This window comes from Myxocyprinus asiaticus, chromosome 4 (genome assembly GCF_019703515.2).
Source record: "Myxocyprinus asiaticus isolate MX2 ecotype Aquarium Trade chromosome 4, UBuf_Myxa_2, whole genome shotgun sequence".
NCBI classification, from domain to species: Eukaryota; Metazoa; Chordata; class Actinopteri; order Cypriniformes; family Catostomidae; genus Myxocyprinus; species Myxocyprinus asiaticus.
Window position 1 is genome coordinate 60,822,614 of NC_059347.1, and position 25,097 is coordinate 60,847,710.

The window sequence follows — 25,097 nt, forward strand, 5'->3', positions numbered from 1 at the left end:
GCTTATTTCTATTGATTTTCCCATGATGTCAAGCAAAGAGGCACTGAGTTTGAAGGTAGGCCATAAAATACATCCACAGGTACACCCCCAATTCAGGACACCTCCTATCAGAAGATAATTGGCTAATTGTCTAAAGGCTTGACATAATTTTCTGGAATTTTCCAAGCTGCTTAAAGGCACAGTTAACTTAGTGTATGTAAACTTCTGACCCACTGGAATTGTGATATAGTCAATTAAAAGTGAAACAATCTGTCTGTAAACAATTGTTGGAAAATTGCACAAAGTAGATGTCCTAAACGACTTGCCAAAACTATAGTTTGCTCATATTAAATCTGTGGAGTGGTTAAAAAATGAGTCTTAATGACACCAACCCAAGTGTATGTAAACTTCTAACTTCTTCTGTACATATTACACATGCTATTTCTTACTCAAGGTGGCGCTGATGTTTCAGTGATTGACTTGATTAACATTTGACGAAGCAGCAACATGGAAGAAAACTATAGCAAGTTTAACACATGAACAGCATGATTTGACTTGTCATTTGGGCGTAGTACTGAAATTAAGTGTCTATTTAGACTCAAAAGGAGAAAATACATGTGTGTAGCTTATGTGTTATGTGTAGCTCAATTTGTGTTTGACATCCAATTACGTCTCATAAAATGAATCCTGTTCTATATTTGTTGCATCATCTCTGAGATATATATATATATATATATATACACACACACACACACACACACACACACTATAAATATACTCTATTAATTTCTAATGGTCTTGCAAATGTTGACACTATCTGGGCATTTTGTAGATCCATTTGTGATAGATATACGTGCCGGGTCGTGCCTTTAAGAGAACTGAATTTTGATTTGTTTTTTTATCAGAATATGCAGCCATTCTTGACCAGATGTAACACTGTTTAATAATGAAAAAGCCCTTGTAATCTTCAAATATTTTAATAGAAATTAAAACAAGCCAAACACAGAAAACTAACATTAGAAAATGGAAAATACACGCTGCTATAAAACACTTGTTCGGTTCAGTTTGCCGGTTGTTGAATAAAATGTCGTCATGTGGCCGCGGGTTTGAGTCATAGTGCGTTCAGCTTGCCTTAAAAGTGTCCTGCAGTCATTCCTCTGTCAGTGCTCAACAAAACACAGGAATTACAATATTACACATTATTCCATGACTGAACATTTTTTTTTACTTAAGCTTCATTAAAGGTGTAAATGTGTGTGGCTGGAATCTGTTATCATTGTGACAATATTCTCATCTTTGCAACAGCTACATTATTCCTACTGAATCACTCACTGGGAAATTTCCATTAAGAGGCCATACATTAAAGAAATAGTTCACTCAAAAATGAAATTCCTCTCATCATTTATTCACCCTCATGCCATCCCAGATGTGTATGACTTACGTTCTTCTGCAGAACACAAATGAAGATTTTTAGAAGAATATTTCAGCTCTGTAGGTCCATACAATGCAAGTGAATGGTGACCAGAACTTTGAAGCTTCAAAAAGCACATAAAGGCAGCATAAAAGTAATCCATATGACTCCAATGGTTTAATCCATGTCTTCTGAAGTGATATGATAGGTGTGGGTGAGAAACAGACCAATATTTAAGTCTTTTTTTCCTATAAATCTCCACTTTCACTTTCACATTTTTCATGCATATCACAACCTACATGGCAGGGAGGAGAATTTATAGTAAAAAAAGGACTTATTGATCTGTTTCTCACCCACACCTAACATATCACTTCAGAAGACATGGATTAAACCACTGGAGTCGCTTGGAGTAGCCTACTTTTATGCTGCCTTTATGTGATTTGTGGAGCTTCAAAGTTCTGGTCACCATTCACTTGCATTGTATGGACCTACAGAGCTGAAATAGAAAGTAAGTCAAACACATCTGGGATGGCATGATGGTGAGTAAATGATGAGAGGAATTTCATTTTTGGGTGAACTGTCCCTTTAAAGATCCTAATACATTCTAGTTCAGACAAACAAGTAGTAAATGTTTAATAAGGAGCACTGCACTTCCACATGATTAATAAAGCAAATTTACAACACCACTCAGGCGATAACAAATTATTTTGACAAACAAATGTACACCTCAAACGAAGTATCATTAGAGGAAATCAACTTTGAATATGATCAGACTATATCATGAAATATGTGCTGCACTTTGGGTCATATTTCAGCCCAAAATCAAAACACAAAACTATGAAATTCTGTTTTGCATTAAGTCGAGTCATTCAGTGCTTTTGTATCAGCAGATTTCAGATGACAGAGTTTTTCCAGTGTACAGTTTTTGAGGTGCCGTGGCGACAAAATAATACATTTTTAAATAAAAAAAAAAACAATATTCAACTCTCACACAACTAATGCCATTATATTCAACGATCCTCTCATGGACGCCTGAATAAAACGCTCAAATTTAAAAGAGGTGACACTTTCTATCTATCTATCTTGAGCAATCCAAGCAACTTAATGAAATAAACAATCAATATGACTGATTCCAAAGAGGAATCTCACATCAGTGCAAACAGGTGAATGTCAAAAGAACATGTCCATATTTCACCATAAAATCTAAAAGTAAAAAAAAAAAACCTAATAATTATATTTTGCATTAAAAAAAAAAAAGTCCTATTAAGGATCATTAAGAACTTGTGCATTGTGACATTATTTTCATGGCAATTTCCTCTAATTCACATGGTTGTAACGTTTGCAATTCTTATTCTCATTACTGCAATATTACAGTTAAAGTATATTACAGTAATATTTTATTAAATGCATTTTTATATATCATTTGTGATAAAATCAGCATTAAAAGCAGAATAACAAATATTCATGATTCATACTTGATCATTATTATTTGCTCATAACAGTATTTTTTTCCCGCTTTAAAATAATGTACTTAATTCCCATGAAAACAATGTCACATTGTAAAACGTTGAAATGGTCCCACATATAGACTTATTGTCTTCATGCAAAATATGTCTTTTGATTTTGTGGTGAAATACCGTATGACCTGCACATGTTCTTTACAGCTTTTACGATATTAACCAAAATCAAGCGCGTTTCACCGAAATGAACTGTTCACTAGAACAGCTAACATAATCTAAAAACACACCCATCAACTCTTCCTCAAAATAAAAGATCTGTGAGGAACATTCAGAATATATCAGCGGTATTAAAGGAATAATTCCATGAACATGTCATGTTTTCTTCTTCCATGAAACACGAGGAGAATTTCGGAAGAATGCTCATGCTTCTCTGGACGCAGCCGTAATAATCACCTAAGAAATACGGGTTTGGAACAACATTAGGACAGAACTTTTATTTTTGTGCGAATTAAGCCTTTAAACCAACATGTGTGTTTTTTTGAGGATTTATTTGCGTGTTATATGCCATACAAACTGTATGCGATTGGTGGGTTTTGGTACAAACAGGAGGATGGAGGTCTCTCTAAACCCTAAAAACAAGCGAAGAAGAAAACACAACTGAATAATAACATAACTCACTATAGCTGACCCAGAGGTATAAATGAGATGCCATCTGAAAACGGTCAGAACGCCATAAACCCCGCTCACTGGGACAACAGCTACAAAACACGGTTAGTGCTGGTTTAATGATGCTTTTCCATCCCAAACCTTTACTGTTATCCGACAGAACTCCACTGAAAGACGTTTAGAATAACTCACATCATATGCACCTTAGTGAAGTAACAAAATAACATTAAGATAATTCAGGGAAAACGTCATGGATTGAGCGTTGGCATGACAGTTAATTTTTGAGTGTCTTCATCATAAACGTGACGCATTCATCTCTCTACATTTAAAAAGATTTGACATCTCTTAACAGCAGAGGTTTCTTGAGAGTCGTGTGACACGGATTTCAAAACTACAACCGCATTTTCACATCCGGTTACGGAGCGATTCAGAAGTGAGCTGCTACATTCACTACAAACCTGCAGGTCCAACGTTACTCTTCTGTGAGTCTCATATTCACAAATCACATTTCACCCCAAAATGAAAAGAAAAAAATACTGAAATTATATTTTGATTAAATAAGATTAGTGTGCCTATTTCTGGACCATTAACATTTATACAAGTCATTAACAAGGCACCCACACAGACCCCCCCCCCTCCCCGCAAGATGCCCAACTGCCCATGTCGCCCATGTCTAAATCTGCCACTGGGCGAGAACATGTTAAACTGTAGTGAAAGTAATGTCGCAATGCAAAAAACCATAATGGTCCTAAAATAGGCTTCATTTTCTTCTCTTTTTCCGTGACGGCGAATCTCACGAGTAGCATGTCCAGGTCATGTTTTACTCCAAAATCAATAGCAAAAGAAAACAAGAATGACATTATGCATGAAGACGACGAATCCTATTTTAAAAACCTTTAGGACTTTTTGCGTTGTGACACTATTTTCAATGCAATTAAGCACATTTTTACACCAAATTCTCATTACTGTAATGCAATTTGTTTTGCATTAATGTAACAGTAATTAAAATCATCCTGTCAGTACAAATAATTTTAAAATCAACATAAATTTAGTACATCAAATATTACCATAATGCATACTTATTTGTCCTTCACAATTTAAATAATTAAATTTTCACATTACAAAAATGAGAATGAGATTCCTTTGCGTTACATTAATGAGGATTATTATTATTATGACATTTTATTCACGTTACGTGGTGGAAACATCATTAATAGTCATTCAAATAACATCACAATGTAAAAAATCTTAAAATGCAATTTTTTTTAAACTCCAAACAAAAAATGCAAAAAAAATGTGCATAAATAAATGCATTTTTTTGCATTGTGACATTACTTTTTTAATGACAGCTAAGCACATTTTCCCCCTAAATTCTCAATACCGTAATGCAAAAAAATCTGTTTTGCATTATTGTAATAAACGATACACAGATTCTTTTTTTTTTTGTTTTGTTATTAAAATCAGTTCAGTACAACAAATATTACCATGTTGTATACCTACACACTTTTTTCACATCACGCTAATGAAAATCACATTTCTCATGTTGCAGATATGAGAATGTTTTTTTTTCTTCACATTACACTAATATAAACTAATATCAAGTTAAAATGATAAGAATTCGATTCTTTTGCATTGCAGTGAAATTAATGACATTTTATTGACAAAACGTGGTGAGAATTGGGTGAGAACATGTTTAATTGTCATGAAAATAATGCCCCAAAAATGTAAATGATCCATAAAAATTATTTTCTTAATGAAAAATATAATTTCGTAGTTTTCTCTTTTGATTTTGGCGAGAACTATGAACATGCCGTTTTGTGGCACGAGATTCACTATCGAGAAAGTAGAACACTTCCCAGTTAACAAACCGTCATCACTCCCTTCATCTGCACTCAGAGGTTCTTCACACACACAGGGTTACAGGCTTAAAATTGTGGCACAAACTGTTGTCTACGGAGGAGTGTTTTCACTAGGGTCCTGTGAGGGTCTCTCAGGATTGATAGCAGCTCTAGACTTCTCGTCTTCTTCATGACGTCAAGTCTCAGCGTCGTCTCCCTCCACGTCCTCGTCTCTTAGCAGGAGTCCGCCCGCGACCCCTGACGGCCCGCACCTCGGAGATGCTGCAACCGACCACCTCCTCCTCAGGCTCTCCTGTGATCGATTCGTCCTCTGCGTCCAGTCCTGACTGGCTGGGAGGAGTAGAGCGTGCCACACCCGCGAGATCTTCGTCCTGTTCTGGCTGCTGGTTTGGTGACCGGACTGTTTCCGGGTCGTTCGTGCTCAGTCTGCAGATACTGAGGACAGGAGGTGAGCTACGGCTGCTTGACTGAGGTGTTTGGAGGGCTGGTTTTGGGTTGAGAGACTCCGGTGAGGTAAACCGAGGTTCTCTGGTGCTGGTTTTGTCTGGACTGTGATGGTCTGTTGATCCTGCTGAAGTTGAACCGGCATCTTCACGTGTCTTTAAGGCTTTATAACTCTGTGCAACCATAATGACACATGAACAACATGATAAACATATTAACTGCTGCATTTTTTGGGTTATTATGGGTAACTGAAATTTTGAAATATTTTAAAGCATATTCAAAAACAGCTACATGAGATTCATAATACACATTTTTCAGTCTAACTGCAAATGATTAATCAGTCCACGTTATTCCAAAACAAAAAGATTCTTAATGTTTATGATGCAAATGGACATGTGCGTTTCTGTCGACACAGACTGAACATCTCAAAGCTTCAACGTACCTTCAGATTGTGAAAGTGTTTGAGTGTTTTGCAGTGTGCATGTCGAGCCGACGACTCAAAGTGATAGAAATGATTGCACAGTCGACAGAGAAACCCAGCGACAGGAACCACAAAACTAGATCCTGGAAGATATTAATTAATAATCAATGATTGGCTGTTTGTTTGTTATTTATTAAAATGTCTAACTAAAAGGGATAGTTCACCCAAAATGAAAATTCTCTCATCATTTACTCACCCTCATGCCATCCTAGATTTGTATGACTTTCTTTCTTCTGCAGAACACAAGTGAAGATATTTAGAAGAAAAGTTCTGCTCTGTAAATCCATACAGTGCAAGTGAATGGTGACCAGAACTTTGAAGCTCCAAAAAGCACATAAAGGCAGCATATAAGTATTCCATACAACTCCAGTGGTATAATCCATGTCTTCTGAAGTGATATGATAGGTGTAGGTGAGAAACAGATCAATATTTAAGTCCATTTTCTATATAAATTCTTCTCCCTGCCCAGTAGGGGGCGATATGCATGAAGAATGTGAATCACCAAAAACACAAGAAGAAGAATGTGAAAGTTAAAGTGGAGACTGACAGAGCAGGGAGGAGAATTTATAGCAAAAAGGACTTAAATATTGATCTGTTTTTCACCCACACCTATCATAGGACATGGATTTAACCACTGAAGTCTTGATTATGTTTGTTTCCTTTATGTGCTTTTTGGAGCTTCAAAGTTCTGGTCACCATTCACTTGCATTGTATGGACCTACAGAGCTGAGATATTCTTCTAAAAATCTTCATTTGTGTTCTGCTGAAGAAAGAAAGTCATACACATCTGGGATGGCATGAGGGTGAGTAAATACCATCCCATTAATGAAAACTAAACTAAACCATTATGCAATAATAGTTTACATACTCAATCATTCAAGAAAAAAACAACTGTAATCATTACCCACCATACACTGTATCCGCGTCAAACTCCTCGTCTTCAGTCAGATCTTCCAGTGTGACCTCCATCTGTGCAGACAAACCCTCCTGAAAGAGCCACACGAGTGTCACCATCAACCTTTATCATTATAGCAATGTGTTTACACAGGGGTCTAAAGGTTCAAATGTCTAACGGTTCGGTTTGTATCACGGTGACGATTAATCGGCCGATAGTTTTTAAAGTCGATTTATGGAGTCTTAAATAATTTTTAGTCTTTCAATACTATGACGGGCACAGACATAAAGGGCTCCAAGAGTCCAAAATGAATAAAATCCCAGATAAAGTTTATTGTTCAACCAAAAACTAAATTATTACCCCAAAAAAATGTATATTAAGATTTGGTGCATAATGTGGGAATTTTAACTATAAACAAGCCCAAAACACACAAGGGACTCTTATTTTAAAATGACAGAGACTTCCATTGCAATGGTCTATTAGTTAATCTATTTATTCACCAGATGAAGGGTTTTGTAAAGAGTTTTGTAAGAAAGTGGTTATTAATTTATTGTGTAATTTTTATAGATTTTTTTGGTTTTCCACAGTGAGTGCCCTCCACTGGCCTGGTACAAGCTCAGTTCAATTAATCCGTCTTTCAATAAAAAAATATATATATAATTTTAAAAAAAGGAGTACAAAACCTATATTAATTACTAAAAAAGTAGTTATGCAATATCTTGTGAAAATATATGCAATATGAGAGATTTATAAACAATGTTAGTGGGCCAGACATACTGTATGTAGACCTTCATATATAGGTTGGACTTTTTAATATTACCGTTTTTAAATTATTTAAAAAATTAAACCATACTTATTTTTTCATTCTTTTTTTTTTTCTCCCCAATTTGGAATGCCCAGTTCCCAATGCGCTCTAAGTCCTCGTGGTGGCATAGTGACTCGCCTCAATCCGGGTGGTGGAGGACGAACCTCAGTTGCATCCGCGTCTGAGACAGTCAATCTGAGCATCTTATCACGTGACTTGTTGAGCACGTTACCGTGGAGACGTAGCGCGTGTGGAGGCTTCACGCTATTCTCCGCGGCATCCACGCACAACTCACCACGTACCCCACCGAGAGCGAGAACCACATTATAGCGACCATGAGGAGGTTACCCCATGTGACTCTACCCTCCCTAGCAACCGGGCCAATTTGGTTGCTTAGGAGACCTGGCTGGAGTCACTCAGCACGCCCTGAATTCGAACTCGCGACTCTAGGGGTGGTAGTCAGCGTCAATACTCGCTGAGCTACCCAGGCCCGTTTTTTCATTCTTAAACAACACTTTGTTTTGTATAAACAAAATTAAAAAATATTTATGCTTATACAGACAATAAACATTTGTAAACGCAACATTATGGTGATAACTTGCACAAAGTCAATATGGGACTCGTACTCAAATGTGAAATACTTTAAATAGTTGGTTGAACGTGTTAACCACTAGACTATTCAGCATTTGGAACAGCGCGAAATTGGGTTTACATCATAGAATAAAGAGTGTGTAGGCGTGGGGAATCACGTGACACTATGCAAGTGGAAGCAGCCTCTCCGCTATACTTTGCTACAAGTGCAAGAGCAAGATGGCGGGGGCCCGGTTAGGAATGACAGCGTGCCTCAGGATGTAGGTAAAGATATTGCCAACATTTATGCAGTGCTAACGAAAATCGACGACATGGAGGGCCTCGCGGAAATATGTCGAGCGATCACATCTATGGAGGTGAAACTTTCCACCCTGATCACAAGAATAGATGAGGCTAAAAAGCAAATCGAATCTCTGGAAGCAGCCGGAAAAGAGCTGTAGATTAAATGTTTCTCTCCACGTGGAATGTTAATGGGCTGGGGCACCCTATAAAAAGAAGGAAGGTAATATCTTTTCTTAAGCATATAAAATTTGATACAGTGTTCCTTCAAGAAACGCACCTTTCTGCACAGGAAGCTGAAAAACTTGGTAGGGCATGGGGTGGGCATGTATTTTGTAGTGCTGGTTCGAGTAAGAGCAGGGGAGTCATCACATTGATAAGTAAGCATTTACAATTTAAATGTCTCAAACAGATTAAAGATAATTTAGGAAGAGTCATTATTGTTTTGGCTGAAATACAGGGGCAAAATCTTATTTTGGTTAATATCTATGCACCCAACGCTGATGATCAGAACTTTTTTATAGATCTTGAGGGAAAGCTACAAGCAGCTGGGATCCTCCATGATAAAGTTTTGGTGGAGACTTTAATCTTTTAATGGATCCGGTCCTTGATCATAGTGATGCAAAAGTGTGTAAACCCTTTAGAGCAATGTTGACACTTCAGAGGATGTGTAAAAATCTTGGTCTTTCAGATATTTGGAAACTTCTGAATACATCTGGGAGGGACTGCACATTTTTTCATCAGTTCATAAGATTTACTCTAGAATAGATTTTTCCATCTGCCACCGATTGCTCAATTGGGAACATTTTAGTTTCAGATCATGTTTTGGTGTGTTTAGAGATGTTGCCACATATAGAGAAAAGAAAATTATATAGATGGCGCTTTAATACATCCCTTCTACAGGATCCAGCATTTCAACAAATGTTAAAGACAGAAGTTAATGTTTATATAGAAACCAACTGGTCCTCTGTGGGCGTGGCATGAAAGGCTCTTAAGGCAGTTCTTAAGGGGCGGAGCATACAGTATGCCTCATTCATTAAAAAGATCAAAGCACAGGAATTCATGGTATTGGAGAAGTATGCTGAAACAGCTGAAACAGAGCTGAAGTGCCGAATGTCTTCCAATGGTCTTAGAGAGTTGACTCAGCTAAAACAAAGGTATAATACTATTTTGTCACAGAAGGTGGAGTTTTGCTTATTCAGGGCAAGGCAGACATACTTTGAGTCAGGAGACAAGGCAGGGAACTTCTTGCCAGGTACATAAAACAGAGAATGTTTTTTTCCACCATTCCTTCTGTGAAGTCTTCTGGAGGCAATATATTTAATTCTGCCACAAATATTAATAAGGCCTTTAAAGATTTCTATTTCTATCTTTGTAGCTGCACGTCCTCGTCTACCGATAAGGATATTAGCTACTTCGTAGAGCCATTAGAACTTCCTAAATTGACGAATTGACTCAGATATTACTTTGGAGGATCTTGTTGAGGTAATTAAAGCCTTGGCAACAGGTAAGGCACCAGGGCTAGATGGTTTTGCCGCAGTATTCTTTTTATTTTATGTCCACTTATGTTAGAAGTTTACAGAGTCATTAAAGAAAGGTTAACTACCGCCAACCATGACGCAAGCCCTGATCAGTCTGATTCTTAAAAAAGACAAAGACCCAAATGAGTGTAAAAGTTATCGTCCAATTTCCCTGATCCAGTTAGATGTAAAAATATTGTCAAAAATTCTGGCTAATCGATTAAGCAACGTAAATACATCTCTTGTAAATATAGATCAAGAGGGGTTTATTCATGGTCATAGTTCTTCTGATAATATTAGACGTTTTATAAATATTATGTAGCGAATGATCAGACCCCGATTGATTCACTTGACACAGAGAAGGCGTTTGATAGGGTTTTTAAGATTTTGGAAATTTTATATTCATTTCAGTGGAGGATTAAGTTTATTCAATGATTGACCTAGAATCGGTTATACTCTTCTTTATTTGACCTGTTATTGTATTATCTGAAATTATTAAGTAGAAACAACAACATTTAAATAGCAAATCTGAGTTAAGTCTACTTGCATCTAGTTATCTTTACTTAAAAAGTTAAGTTCATTCTATATGAACACCAAATTAAGCAAACTTAATTACACAAGTTTTTGAGATGCCATTACTTAATTCAATTAAGAGAATGAGTTTACTCAATCAGTTGAGTAAAGTCAACTTAATAGGGTTTTCAGTGCATCTTCAGAGCCATACGGGTACACTAGTGGAGGCTGTAACTGCCCTCACCGAACCGTACGCTCCAGATGCGTCGTTAGACTTGAGATGTACCACGGTGCAACTGTGGGTGACGAAATGTATGTTTTTATGAGAACCGTTACACCCCTAATAGAGAGCAATGCAAAGGTGTGTATTTATTATCAGCAACAGAAGAGATGAGCAGCTTTCACCTTCCCGTTTTCCTCGTCCTCTCTCTCGTCATCGGTGACATCACTGTCCTCATCGTCCAAAAACGACTCGGAGTTCAGCTCCTCCACTCCATCTTTTCCCGACTCCTTCCACAGCTGAAACGTAACAAATAAAAGAAAATTCATATGTCCCGCCCTAACTTCTTGACATGAATCTTGAGACAGCTTAAAAAAGCAGTACAAGATATTTTTTAAAATAATGAACTCCATGACATGAACAAGCATCATCGTTAGTAGCAGTCGTACACATATGTGCTCCTTATATCTGAATAAATGTCAGAGTTTACCTGCTTGACTCTTTGCTTATGCTCCGTCGACTGCATGTGCTCCACAAACTCTCTGGGCCTCCTGAATTCTTGCTTACAGACAGTACAGCTGGTGCTGGATGAGCGACAACAGCGCTGTACAAACACAGGAGAGAGAACATACTTATGTTTGAGTTTGGAATACAGCGCATGAGTCATATGAACTACTTTTATGGTGCTTTTTTGGCATTTTTAGTCCTTTTTGCAGCATGACAGCCCCTGGTCACAGTATGCTTTCACTGTGTGGAAAAGAGCAGCATGAACATTTGGCTAGACATCTCCTTTTGTGTTCCACAGAAGAAAGAAAGTCATACAGGTTTGGAATGGCATGAGGGTGAAACTAATGTGTTGTTCACCTTGTGCTCCTTGGTTCGGCGATGGTCCATGACGTTGGAGGTGAAGTGAGTTTGGCAGGTGGAGCACCATCTCTGTAAGCCTGGTCTCTTCTCTCTGGAGGATCATGGACAGTGTTGACACAGTTAATCAATAGCACTCAATAGTGAGGTACTGCAGAGCTGCACATGTTTAAGCCTTAAAGGAACATTCCGAGTTGAATATAAGTTAAGCTCAATCGACAGCTTTTGTGGTATGTTGAATGACACTATTCAGAAGAGAAAGGTTGAGGAATACTAAAGAGGTGTGGGCATAACTAGTTAAAACTGATTAGGAACAGAGGGTGAAATGAGGTCCCGGCTCATCTCAGAAACTCTCACCCCTCCTTACGAGCCCCTTGCAGAGACTCTTGTACGCGTGGCAGCAGCGTGACGAGACATGCGTTACTCATGTGCTGGATCTCCATCATCTTCTGCTGGTGCGTCAGTCCATTCATATGGCTCTGGAAATTCTGCACACACAAGAACATTGATAATATGGACCCTTTGATCAAATGAGGGTTAATGACTGGAAAAAAAGCTTTGTTCCTGATCTGTTTTTTGCTGCTGACAGAAAACATGAGCTCAAGCAGCATTTGAGGAACATACTTGCTGGTTATGGCATGTAATGTTGCAAATGTAGCAGATGAACTTGCTGGCGGTCTCTCCTCCGCCATCTTTAACCTCCTCCTGAACCCTGGCAGTGAGGGGAGTGGCTGTGGTCTCCTTCATTTCAGTGACTGTATCAGAGTCTGTGATGTCATCAGTGACATCACTGTTCTCATGCTCATCTGTACTTTCAACCTGCTAACGTAAAAACAAAGATGCAATTATTTGATCCTGCTAAAGCAGGGTGTGGCAGGGCAGAGGGCGGGGCCGGGCCGTGATGCTGCACACCCGGCCCCTAATCAGGCTGATCAAGCCCGAGAGGGATAAATGCGACCGGAGGCAGCAGTTAGAGAGAGAGAGAGAACAACAGGCAGCTGCCCTGTATGTGTTTGTTTTTTTGTTTAAGTTAACCATTAAATATTATTTATATTGTTAAGCCAGTTCTCGCCTCCTCCTTTAAACAGAACTTTGTTACATTGCTGCCGAAATCCAGGGAGGAGGAGGGATGCGCCGTAGTAGAGTCCCCGCCATAACCGTCCACCGAAATCGGAGCAGCCGCGGCCGCGGAGGAACAGCCGCCGACCGCGTGGGGAGGAGGGGCTCCTAGCCGACCGCCTAGAGTGGTCAGGGCCACTTCCAGGGGCGGAGGAGACCTCTACCGGCTGCTAAAACGCAGCAGGGTCAAGAGAGGACCGCCAACCGCGAGCGGGGAGGGGCTCCTGGCCGACCACCTGTAGGGGAGACCCCTACCGTCCACCGAAAATGTGGCAGGGCGTTCCGTCTGCCAGGGGCCAGAGGACTGCCTCCGATCCGCCCGGGAAGGCGTGGCTGTCATCCACTAGAGGGTGGAGGAGCGGCTGAGGACCAAGCAATGGCATATCAGGAAACCGGCGAGTACATTTTTTTTTCTCTCTCTCCTCTCTCTCTCCTGCTGTCGCTCCGTGTTGGCCTTTCCCTCTCTTTTTAAATATTAGTATTGTGTGTTTTAGATTGGTATCATCACCGTTACAGTGTACAAGTACCGCGATTTTTGTTGTTGTGTTTTCCTCCCCTTGTCCCCTCCCAGATCCAGAAAGGCGGGGATGCCCTGCCTGCATTCCCCTTTTTTCTCCCCAATTTGGAATGCCCAATTCCCAATGTGCTCCAAGTCACTGCTTTGGTTGACGTCCGTGGTGCTTTGCTTAAAATTTCTTTATTTGGGCATTAAAATGTGATTGGAATTTGAAGTGCAAAAAAATAACCACGGTTAGATCAAATAACCGCAATTAGACAATTATCACGTCAGGCGGGGGGGCCTGAGTAGCTCAGCGAGTAAAGACGCTGACTATCACCCCTGGAGTCGTGAGTTCAAATTCAGGGTGTGCTGAGTGACTCCAGCCAGGTCTCCTAAGCAACCAAATTGGCCCGGTTGCTAGGGAGGGTAGAGTCACATGGGGTAACCTCCTCGTGGTCGCTATAATGTGGTTCTCGCTCTCGGTGGGGCGCGTGGCGAGTTGTGCATGGATGCCGCAGAGAATAGTGTGAAGCCTCCACACGCGCTATGTCTCCGCGGTAACGCGCTCAACAAGCCACGTGATAAGATGCGCGGATTGACGTTCTCAGACGCGGAGGCAACTGAGATTTGTCCTCCGCCATCCGGTTTGAGGCGAGTCATTACGCCACCATGAGGACTTAAAGCGCATTGGGAATTGGGCATTCCAAATTGGGGAGAAAAGGGGAGAAAGACCCCCCCCCCCCAATTCTATATGATATGTTTCACAAAGAAAATGATTCCAATTTATAGAAACATTTTTTATGTAGTGGCAATGGCACCAACCTTCGCCACTCGACTTTGTTCATTTGCCTCAGTGGCCACTGGCCCGTCCACACTTCCTGCTTCCTGCAGTGCACACTCTGAAAAGTGATGCAATGCAATGTCATCAAACCCTAAAATGACTAAAAATGATGGTTTACAATACACAAGTTTTAACAGAAGAATTAATGTAAGTGCTTTTATAAAATTATAAGCTTCACATTTCTATCTTTAAACCCTCTAAAAATTGGCCCCATTGACTTCCATTGTAAATGCCTCACTGGAACCTCCAATTTTGCTTTTATTTTTAAAGGAGGGACGAGTTGAGATTGATTTTTGTGGTAATCAACATTATGCCAATCAATTTGATTCAGTTTGATTTACAAAACACTACTGTAAGCAATTTTTTGAACGGTTTGACATATTCATTGAAAAGGTCTGACTCAAAAGAACGATTTGCACACAAATTGTGTAAATCACTTTGGCTTGCAAGCAAGTTTTACTCTACACAAGTTCTACATAAAAGCAATACTGAGCCAATTAAATATTTTAGTGCAGAGCATTACAACAAAAATAAATGTTCATGTACAGATATTTCCATAAAGTTGACACACAATTTAAAAATTCCCTGATGAAACCCTGTGAAGTTATTTGAACTTTGAGTGTCACTGTAACATGTCAAGTGTTAAAGAAATATTCCGGGTTGCTCAGTTGACAGCATTTGTGGCATAACATTATTACAGAAGTCAATAAACATTCAAATACTCACAGTTTCATAAGTATAGCCACAAAACATAAACATTATGTGTTAACATGATTTTAGTGCTTACTAACCTTATCATTGTAAAGCTATATCCATTAATGTAACTTCATTTAGGGGTGGGCGATATACCGGTAGACATGATAAACCGGTATGAATTTGACAACACTTTGGATCATCGTCTTTATCACGGTAACACAAAATCGCCACCAAGTGGCAATAAATGTGCACCTCATTCTATCCACGTTACACTACATTTACATGTACACCAATACTCTGATTATTACAATAAATTATTATTGGAATTAATGCAATAATCAGAGTACAAGGAATAATTAGATTAAGATGTTTACATGATTTGGGCAAACCTCTTCAATCCTGTTTACATGCTACTTGCCAAAACTCTGATTATACGCTGAGAAATGTGATGTTTCAATGTTTTTTTATAATTAATATTTATTACAAAAAACATCTTGTTGCAAATATGTATCTTTAAATACAGTTTGGCATAAGGAAAATTAGTCAGTCTGTTTGATTCACTGAAAAGAATCGGTTCATAAGAGTCATTTTCGACTACACTGGATGTGCCGTCTCTATTGATTCACTGAAAAGAATCGGTTCCTAAGAGTCATTTTCGACTACACTGGATGTGCCGTCTATTGATTCACTGAAAAGAATCGGTTCCTACGAGTCATTTTCGACTACACTGGATGTGCTGTCTATTGATTGACTGAAAAGAATCGGTTCCTAAGAGTCATTTTCGACTACACTGGATGTGCTGTCTATTGATTCACTGAAAGGAATCGGTTCCTAAGAGTCATTTTCAACTACACTGGATGTGCTGTCTATTGATTCACTGAAAAGAATCGGTTCATAAGAGTCATTTTTTACTACACTGGATGTGCCGTCTCTCATGATTCACTGAAAAGAATCGGTTCCTAAGAGTCATTTTCGACTACAGTGGATGTGCCGTCTCTATTGATTCACTGAAAAGAATCGGTTCCTAAGAGTCATTTTCGACTACACTGGATGTGCTGTCTATTGATTCACTGAAAAGAATTGGTTCATAAGAGTCATTTTCGACTACAGTGGATGTGCCGTCTCTCATGATTCACTGAAAAGAATCGGTTCATAAGAGTCATTTTCGACTACAGTGGATGTGCCGTCTCTCATGATTCACTGAAAAGAATCGGTTCATAAGAGTCATTTTCGACTACACAAATTGGGGAGAAAAAGAGAAAATAAAAAAAAGAAAGAAAGAAAACAAGGGACGAGTCGAAATAGATTTTTGAGGTAATCAACATTATGCCACAAATTCTGTCGATTGAGCTTCACTTGTATTGAACCCAGAACATTACTTGCATTTCATTTCATGCATTTCATGTAACATGTTAATGACATTGACTACATAGACTCAACGGTTCAAATGTTCTGTACCTGCAGGATCTGGACTCTTAGATTCACTGATTTGAGTCGATTCGGTCTCCACAAGCTCCTCTGACCTGCGGAGAGACAGTAAACACATTATAAATCCATAATCTGTGAAATCATCAGTCCTTTCATGATATAAGCGGCACTCAGGTGTGATGTCACAGACTCGTACCCGTCTGTTTTGTGTTTTTTAGCTGTTGATTCATCGAGCGGCTCTGAAGATGATTGACAGCCTGGATCTGCAACACCTGCAGCTTCATCTGCTGCTAAGATACAAGAAGAATTCAGACACTCATTACATGATTTCTGTACATGAAGGTATTAAAACTCAAAGCCATTTGGTTGATGCACAACTGATGTGACAGAAAACAGAGAGCTCGTGATGAGTTGAGATGTTTCATCCCCCATTAGGCCAAGCGCACGTTACAAGACAAAAGGTTGTTACCCTATGAGCATGTTAAGACTCACAGTTTCTCGTTTCTAGGCTTTAGTGAAGCTTCATTAGAACGTACCTCTGCTTCTGCTCACTTCTGATTTCTGCTCGTTTTCCCTTTTCCTGTCTGGCTGATGCGACTGAAAGTCCTGCACAAATTGAGTTAGCAGGCCATTGAATTTCACCAAAACTTTATGAAATTAAAGGCATATATGGGCCAAGAACCAAATCTGATGCGAAGTTTAATACTAAGGTTTATCACTGACTCACTACGACAGTAATATCACTCTTAGAAGGGTAAACACACAGACATACATTGCTGTAGTAGCGTTGGTGTGGGGTGAAATGTCGCGGGAATCCCATGTGTGGAGTTTTGATGGCCACTCCCATTGGAACAGGCCCGAGGAGAGACGTTCTGGATCCTGGAGTGAAGAACTGAGGGAACTGCTGTCCGCCCATAGCAAACCCTCGCATGCTGCTAGCTGCAGAGAGAGATTTGAGCTACTGAACATCACCATTTCATACAAGTAAATCACTATAATTCACCATGACGGTTACAGGACAAATTGTTAAGGGACAGAACGAGTGAATCGGACGAAAGAGCATGTTCAGCTCAACTGTGTTTTGGTGTTTAATAACAATGCAGTGCATGCCATATTAAATATGACAAGATAAACACATGTGACTTTGCTTACCCTGCATCTGTTGCATAAGCAACGCCCCCTGCAGCATGGGATTGGGTGCCATGATGGATTGAGTGGCTGAGCAGAGGTTTACCATGCGGGCAGGAGGGGGTGCAGGGGCGGGCACAGCTATAGGCCTGAAACACAAAAATTGGTGGCAGCCTATTACTTACATTTTTCAATATTTACAGTGTTTGTTTAGGTTCAAATATATCATACTGTATGATTGCCCCTTTACATATTTACACATTTATTACACATTTAGTTACATGTTTGTTTATATGCATCACTCCAGCTGTTACATTAATGTCTTCTAAAGCTATATGATCACTTTTGGTGCAAAAAAGATCCATATTTAAGTACTTTTTTATTTTTACTCTAGCGGTATGTGGATATGACGTAATCACGTTAGCACATGAGACACGTGATAATTGAGGCAAGTGCATCACACCCGGAAGAGCAGCGCTGTTTACAAGTGAGTAGGAGGAGGGGCATGGGTAGCTCAGTGGTAAAAATACGCTGGCTACCACCCCTGGAGTTCGCTAGCTCGCTAGTTTGAATCCCAGGGCGTGCTGAGTGACTCCAGCCAGGTCTAATAAGCAACCAAATTGGCCCGGTTGCTAGAGAGGGTAGAGTCACATGGGGTAACCTCCTCGTGGTCGATATAATGTGGTTCGTTCTTGGTGGGGCATGTGGTGAGTTGAGCGTGGTTGCCGCGGTGAATGGCGTGAAGCCTCCACACGCGCTATGTCTCCGTGGCAACGCGCTCAACAAGCCACGTGATAAGATGCGCGGGTTGGCGGTCTCAGACGCGGAGGCAACTGGGATTCGTTCTCCACCACCCGGATTGAAGCGAATCACTACGCCACCACGAGGACTTAAAAGCACATTGGGAATTGGGCATTCCAAATTGGGAGAAAAAGGAAAAAAAAAAAAAAGCTTCGTTGGTTTTGGTTTAGATCTGTATTCATCTGTTTCTTTACTCACAATGGTGCATTTGTGTGCTCATCCTGGATGTCTCAACTGAGGGGAGAACGTGAGATTATGTCCGTATCATGGCAACGGTAATATGTCACACCGCATGATCTCCACCCTCTTGTGAAGCTTACCGGAAGCGTTGAATTATAGTTAAAAATTACGTAAATATTGATCAGTTTCACACCAAAAGCAATCGTGTTGCTTTAGAAGACATTAATTTAACCGCTGGAGTCGTATAGATGACGTTTATGCTGACTGTCTGTGATTTTTGGAGCTTCAAAAGTCTGATCACCATCCACTTGCATTATAAGGACCTTCTGAGCTGAGATATTTTTCTATTTTTACTCAAATGTTTTCTACTGAAGAAAGTCATAAAACCTGAGATATCATGAGGGTGAGTAAATGAACTATCCCTTTAATTATACAGGGGACCTTCTAACCATGTACATCACGAAAATATACATTTTACTAATTATATTTTATTCTGGGTTTTTTTTATAATTTTGGTCACATTTTAGCTTTTAAAAAAAGAATAAATCCATGTATTTAATAAATAAATAAATATGATATTATATTGTGTATTTTTTTACATGTTTACTGTAAAATGCATAGCTTGTACATGTTAAAGGTTTTTACATTGATTTGTTGAACACGTGCTAAAAACCAGTACTGTCTCTTTAAGAGAACCGGCAGTTTTTTAAAGAGCATCAGTAAATGAGCGCATATTAACGAGAGAGGACTCAAATGGCTTTATCTCATTCGTGCTATGCGTGATAAGATGTAAATATTTCTTTTTTGTTGTTTTTGATCAACAACTGACTGTAAAGAACAGAAAGGATATTAAAAGAGACAGTATTCAGAGACAAATGGGTCGCGTAGATCTCGTCTTTAGACACACATTACACAGAACAACTTTTACTCTCAACACGCAGTGAAAGGATCTCGCTGCTGTATATGCCACCATTATACAACACAATCACTGCTGAGTGAAGTCTGAACATTTACCAGCCAGATGCCAAATATTTACATATTAGTCGCACAGCCTGAAATTGGTTGCTGATGCGAGTGATTTCCTCTCATTGTAGTAGAGGGTTGCGCCTACAGTAAAAGATCCATATTGGGATTTAAGAATTGATATCGAGATTGTTCAAATGAAGATCGTGATGCATCAGAAAATCTATATTTTTACCCACCCCTACACCATATTTATTTTAAATCACAAATAACCATAGTTACAATATCAAAGGACACTTTCAACAATTCTGATTTAATGCAGCCCTAAAATCCAACTTAATTTGTATCAACCGTTTCCAGGCAGCCTGATTCTTTCCTGTGCTTTTACTCACGGAGATTGCATCAGCACAGCCAATCAGATTAGTGCTTATTGAATCGAGGAAGCGTTGTGTGTAATACAGTACGTATCAGATGTTCAGTGAACAGACTGTCCCGTACAATCCAGATTGAAAACACCATCATAACATCTCACCGTGCAGTCTGATGGTGATGTGTGATGTGATGAGTGGGTGGAGGTTGTGGTGGTGGAGGGGGTGGAGGTGGAGGAGGTGTCTGCTGCTGAAACAGCTGCTGCAGCTGTCGCAGGTGCTGATGAAACTGCTGCTGCTGCTGCTGCTGGTGCTGATGAGGGTTAAACATCCTGATGTCTGACTGTCAATCAACCGCCGCTGTTGTCTTAAAGATTCACCACACTACAGCCTGAGATACTGAACAGAAATAGAGAGAGATGGGTTACCCAGAATCACCCCATATCAGCCCTGTTATTTAACGGATAGCTTTTAGCAACATAAAAATTCTGTCATTATTTACTCACCCTCATGCCGTGTCAAACCTGTAGGACTTACTTTCTTCTGTGGAGCACAAAAGAAGAAGTTAGCCAGAATGTTTAGTCTCTGTCTCCATTAGCTTTTGTTATATGAAAAAAAGGAAACTTAGGGCTGAACGATTAAACGAAAGAACGAAGCCCCAAAAAGCACATAAAGTCCGCATAAAATTAATCCATATGACTCCAGTGGTTTAATCCATGTCTTCTGAAGCGATTTGATAGGTGTAGCTACTTCAAACTCTCCTCCCTGCCCAGTAGGTGGCGATATGCACGAAGAATGCAAATCACCAAAAACAAAAGAAGAATGTGAAAGTGAAAGTGGAGATTTATAGTACAAATTACTTAAATATTGATGTTTCTCACCCACACCTATTATATCGCTTCTGAAGACATGGATTAAACCACTGGAGTCATATGGATTAATTTTATGCTGCCTTTATGTGCTTTTTGGAGCTTCAAAATGTTGGTCACCATTCAATTGCATTGTATGGACCTACAGAGCTGAAATATTCTTCTAAAAATCTCCATTTGAGTCATACACATCTGGAAGGGCACGAGTGTGAGTAAATGATGAGAGAATTTTTTTTTTTGAGTGAACTATCCCTTTAAATGCATGTAAACGGGGTCAGTGTATTACACGTGTTGTCAGCGGTTCTGTGTTCAATACACACAAATTATTTCTATCTGGTGCCCTGAGTGACAGATGTGCTCCGAGTTTGGTTCGGTGTGCTAACGTGCGCTGAGCACATTATGTTTAATGCGGGGATGAGAGCATTTCATTGCATTAAAACTAAAAGGCTGTCGTCAACTCAACTACATACAACAGAAACATCAATTCATTCAGTTTTCTGCCAAAATAAAAGCTTCCGCCAAAATAAAAGCTTGAGGGTTTAAACGAACTGCAAAGCACTGCCACGAGCAAGTTAAGAAATTATTAAAGAATTTACTATTGAATAATTTAAGAAATCACTATTAAGTATTATTATTATTTTTTTAATTATTTTTTTAATAATATTCAAGTTTACTGGGTTTCAAAAAATAATGATGAAAAGTGAGCCGACACATTCACAAATTGGACAACAATATGTACACAGTGAATAGATGCAATGTGATTTGTCCTCTGTCTTATTGATTTATTTATTTTGATTCTTTTTAAGAGGACTCAAGTGCGAATACCCTTTCTAGAACAGTATTTCCCGTCGACACTAGAGTATGGGCAAAACATGGTTTAATTTTGGTTAAAAGCAATCACTTAAAAGTTTTTTATGTTTATCATATCGCAGTTCAAATCGCAATATTTTTCAAAATAATTGCAATTTGTCCAAATCGTTCAGCCCTACTGAGACTATCATGAGGAATTTGTTTTAAAACATTTATAGCATTTTATGCAAAAATTACTTTAAAAATGTCATGTGGTGTAACCATGAAGTAAAAGCTATTTAAATATTAAAGTAAACATTTTTAAAGGTTTTCTAGGATTTCGATTTTGAGTCACAAATATCAAAAGGTTTCTCAGGGTTACTCCATTTGACCTGAAAAATAAAATAAAATAGTTTTCATAAAAACGTCAAAATATCTGGTATTTTTTTTTTAATCTTCATCACACACATCCATGAGGATTTAAAGGCATCCTCTCTGTTCTGTGTGTTTCTTGTCACATTAGAACAGAATGGCGTCCTGCATGTTGGTTAAACCACCTGACTTTATTTAAAATAAAAGTTTTTCAAATATTCATTTTTTAAATAAAAACTATTTCACAGCTTTTTTTTTTTTTTTTATGTCTTCGGACAGTTACACCACAAGACATTTTTACTTTCAGGCTTCAGCCACGCAAAAAATATCAAAATGACTTTAAACTCAGTAATCGAAAACGTGTTCATCATAGTAGAGTTGTAGTCAAACATTTTTGTGTGAATTACATTTTTTATGCATTTTTGAATAACTGAGCAGCATAACAGATCCACTCTGCAGAGTACACATAGGCTTTAGGCCAACTAAACTAATTTAACTAGAGATTTTTTTCGATTTTCTTGATTAATTCGAATTTACGTTTTTGACACTTATTTTTTTTTAAATCGTGGAATCGAGGTTTTGCATAAAATATTAGCAGACGCTGTGGTTGGATACACTGTCAATCCACTAATGGCTGAATATAAAAGAGAAAAACAAATGTTCACAGCACTTGGCCTGATGCCGCCCTCAATCTGATAAGCTGAACATGTGTGGAAATATGCACGACTGCGCGCTCCAACGTAACACTGAGACCGATATAAAAGCTGGTAATATTTCCAGTACGATTGTACAGTGTGATTGTAGGTAGACTTCGTCCATCATGCATGTTTACACCGGCTTAATCAAACAAGAACTATGTTCTGTGTAAGTCATGAAGCACTGAGCTACATTTTCTGAAATGTCAACAGATATAAATGTGTTTTCTAACACTTTATAATAAACACATGACAGTTATGGGTGCTTCATATCAAATCATATAATGGGTAGACTATAAATGGGAGAATCATCCACATCGCCTTTTACCATGATGATTCAGATAGATTGTTAATTATCGCTTTGTTCTGTGACGTGTTTCAAATGTACTGCATTTATAGCCAACATTTAGGAAGCAAAGCGATCATTTTGACAAACAGCATTATCATTTCATTTTGTTGCTCTGCTCAGTGTGCACCGTTAGAGGGCGCCGTGTGCTCACAGCACGTGCAGCAGCATTTCTAGTGCACACTAGGCACGTGCAGCAGCATTTCTAGTGCACACTAGGCACTTACAGCAGCATTTCTAGTGCACACTAGGCACTTACAGCAGTACTTCTAGTGCACACTAGGCACGAGCAGCAGCATCTAGTGCATACTAGGCACGTGCAGCAGCATTTCAAGTGTACACTAGGCACATACAGCAGCATTTCTAGTGCACACTAGGCACTTACAGCAGTATTTCTAGTGCACACTAGGCATGAGCAGCAGCATCTAGTGTATACTAGGCACGTGCAGCAGCATTTCTAGTGCACACTAGGCACGTGCAGCAGCATTTCTAGTGCACACTAGGCACGTGCAGAAGCATTACTAGTGCACACTAGGCACGTGCAGCAGCATTACTAGTGCACACTAGGCACTTACAGCAGTATTTCTAGTGCACACTAGGCACTTACAGCAGTATTTCTAGTGCACACTAGGCACAAGCAGCAGCATCTAGTGCATACTAGGCACGTGCAGCAGCATTTCTAGTGCACACTAGGCACGTGCAGCAGCATTTCTAGTGCACATTAGGCACGAGAAGCAGCAGCATTTCTAGTGCACACTAGGCACGTGCAGCAGCATTTCTAGTGCACACTAGGCACGAGCAGCAGCATTTCTAGTGCACACTAGGCATGTGCAGCAGCATTTCTAGCGCACACTAGGCACGTGCAGCAGCATTTCCAGCGCACACTAGGCCCGTGCAGCAGCATTTCTAGCGCACACTAGGCACGTACAGCAGCATTTCTAGTGCACACTAGGCACATACGGCAGCATCTCTAGTGCACACTAGGCACGTACAGCAGCATCTCTAGTGCACACTAGGCACATACGGCAGCATCTCTAGTGCACACTAGGCACGTACGACAGCATCTCTAGTGCACACTAGGCACGTACGGCAGCATCTCTAGTGCACACTAGGCACGTACGGCAGCATCTCTAGTGCACACTAGGCACGTACGGCAGCATCTCTAGTGCACACTAGGCACGTACGGCAGCATCTTTAGTGCACACTAGGCACGTGCAGAAGCATTTCTGGGCTCAATGGAGCGAAACAGAGACAGTTTTGAGTATCAAATGCTACTGCGAGTGCCTTTAATTCGCAGAAATGCTGTCTAGGTAGGCAGCACACTAGATTTTAAGACACCGCCATAATCCCTATCTGTGAGCTATGTGCTAATTGCTAGCTGTCATAATGCACGACAACTCACGCGAGCTTCTCTCGTTATATTCAGATTTTACATTCTGTTGTGGATTTCTGTGTGGAATAAACTCTACTTACGATCTCTGCAGTCAGGATAATGAGTTTACAAGAGGTGAAATGATCGACAGTCCCATTAGCTTGTGTGTATGTGTGTGTTTGTGCTAACACTTCTCACCGCGGCGGTGACGTCAGAGTGTCTTAGAGCGACACCTACAGCGCTGGAGGAGCAACTGCACAATCTGTGCACTATGAACACTAAACCATCTTTACGCACATGTAACAGGCATAACATGCTTGTAAGCATAAGGGCTATAAAGTAAACCGCTGTTTATATTTTATTCTATTTTTATTTAGCTTTTTTCACACCCTGAATATTGTGTATTTATGTGTATATTATGTTGGCTACATTGTGTACCAGTATTTCAAGTGGTGCTGTGGTCTAAATATAGTGCAAAATATTCCACTTGCATCTCTTCCTTAAAACTTAAAGTATCAGTTTTAATTTATTTGTTGTTGTGTTGTGTCTACTGTATACTGAATGTCTACAAAGCTGAAATGTTGTGAAGCATGCACATAAAGACTGGTTCACAATGCCACATTTCAAACATTTCAAACACTGTG

General features: G+C 39.5%; 1 protein-coding gene across 4 annotated transcripts; it reads right to left on the reverse strand.

Annotated features, from left to right (window-relative positions):
* Window positions 1-1,936: 1,936 nt before the first annotated feature.
* Window positions 1,937-24,659, reverse strand: LOC127440011 (cip1-interacting zinc finger protein-like). Of its 4 annotated transcripts, none has more exons than XM_051696376.1 (17): window positions 24,555-24,659; window positions 20,517-20,553; window positions 20,175-20,409; window positions 17,723-17,847; window positions 17,343-17,509; window positions 17,107-17,176; window positions 16,767-16,857; window positions 16,601-16,665; window positions 14,428-14,504; window positions 12,612-12,809; window positions 12,345-12,475; window positions 11,988-12,081; window positions 11,614-11,727; window positions 11,309-11,422; window positions 7,209-7,287; window positions 6,262-6,383; window positions 1,937-5,992 (listed from the first exon to the last, which is right to left on the reverse strand). In XM_051696376.1, exons 3-17 carry the CDS (start codon window positions 20,339-20,341, stop codon window positions 5,558-5,560), a joined length of 2,049 nt encoding a protein of 682 aa, XP_051552336.1. In that variant the 5' UTR covers window positions 20,342-20,409; window positions 20,517-20,553; window positions 24,555-24,659; the 3' UTR covers window positions 1,937-5,557. The 4 variants fall into 4 exon arrangements, with proteins under 4 accessions (XP_051552336.1, XP_051552337.1, XP_051552334.1 ...); XM_051696377.1 differs by having other exon boundaries at window positions 12,612-12,806; window positions 16,767-16,860; XM_051696374.1 differs by having other exon boundaries at window positions 16,767-16,860.
* Window positions 24,660-25,097: the final 438 nt, after the last annotated feature.

Coding starts and splice junctions, on each gene's coding strand:
- LOC127440011 (XM_051696374.1), bottom strand. CDS start 20,341: ATGTTTAACCCTCATCAGCACCAGCAGCAGCAGCAGCAGCAGTTTCAT. Junction 12,476..12,611: donor TTACATGCCATAACCAGCAA/GTATGTTCCTCA, acceptor TTGTGTGTGCAG/AATTTCCAGAGCCATATGAA. Junction 5,993..6,261: donor AACACTTTCACAATCTGAAG/GTACGTTGAAGC, acceptor ATGGTTGCACAG/AGTTATAAAGCCTTAAAGAC.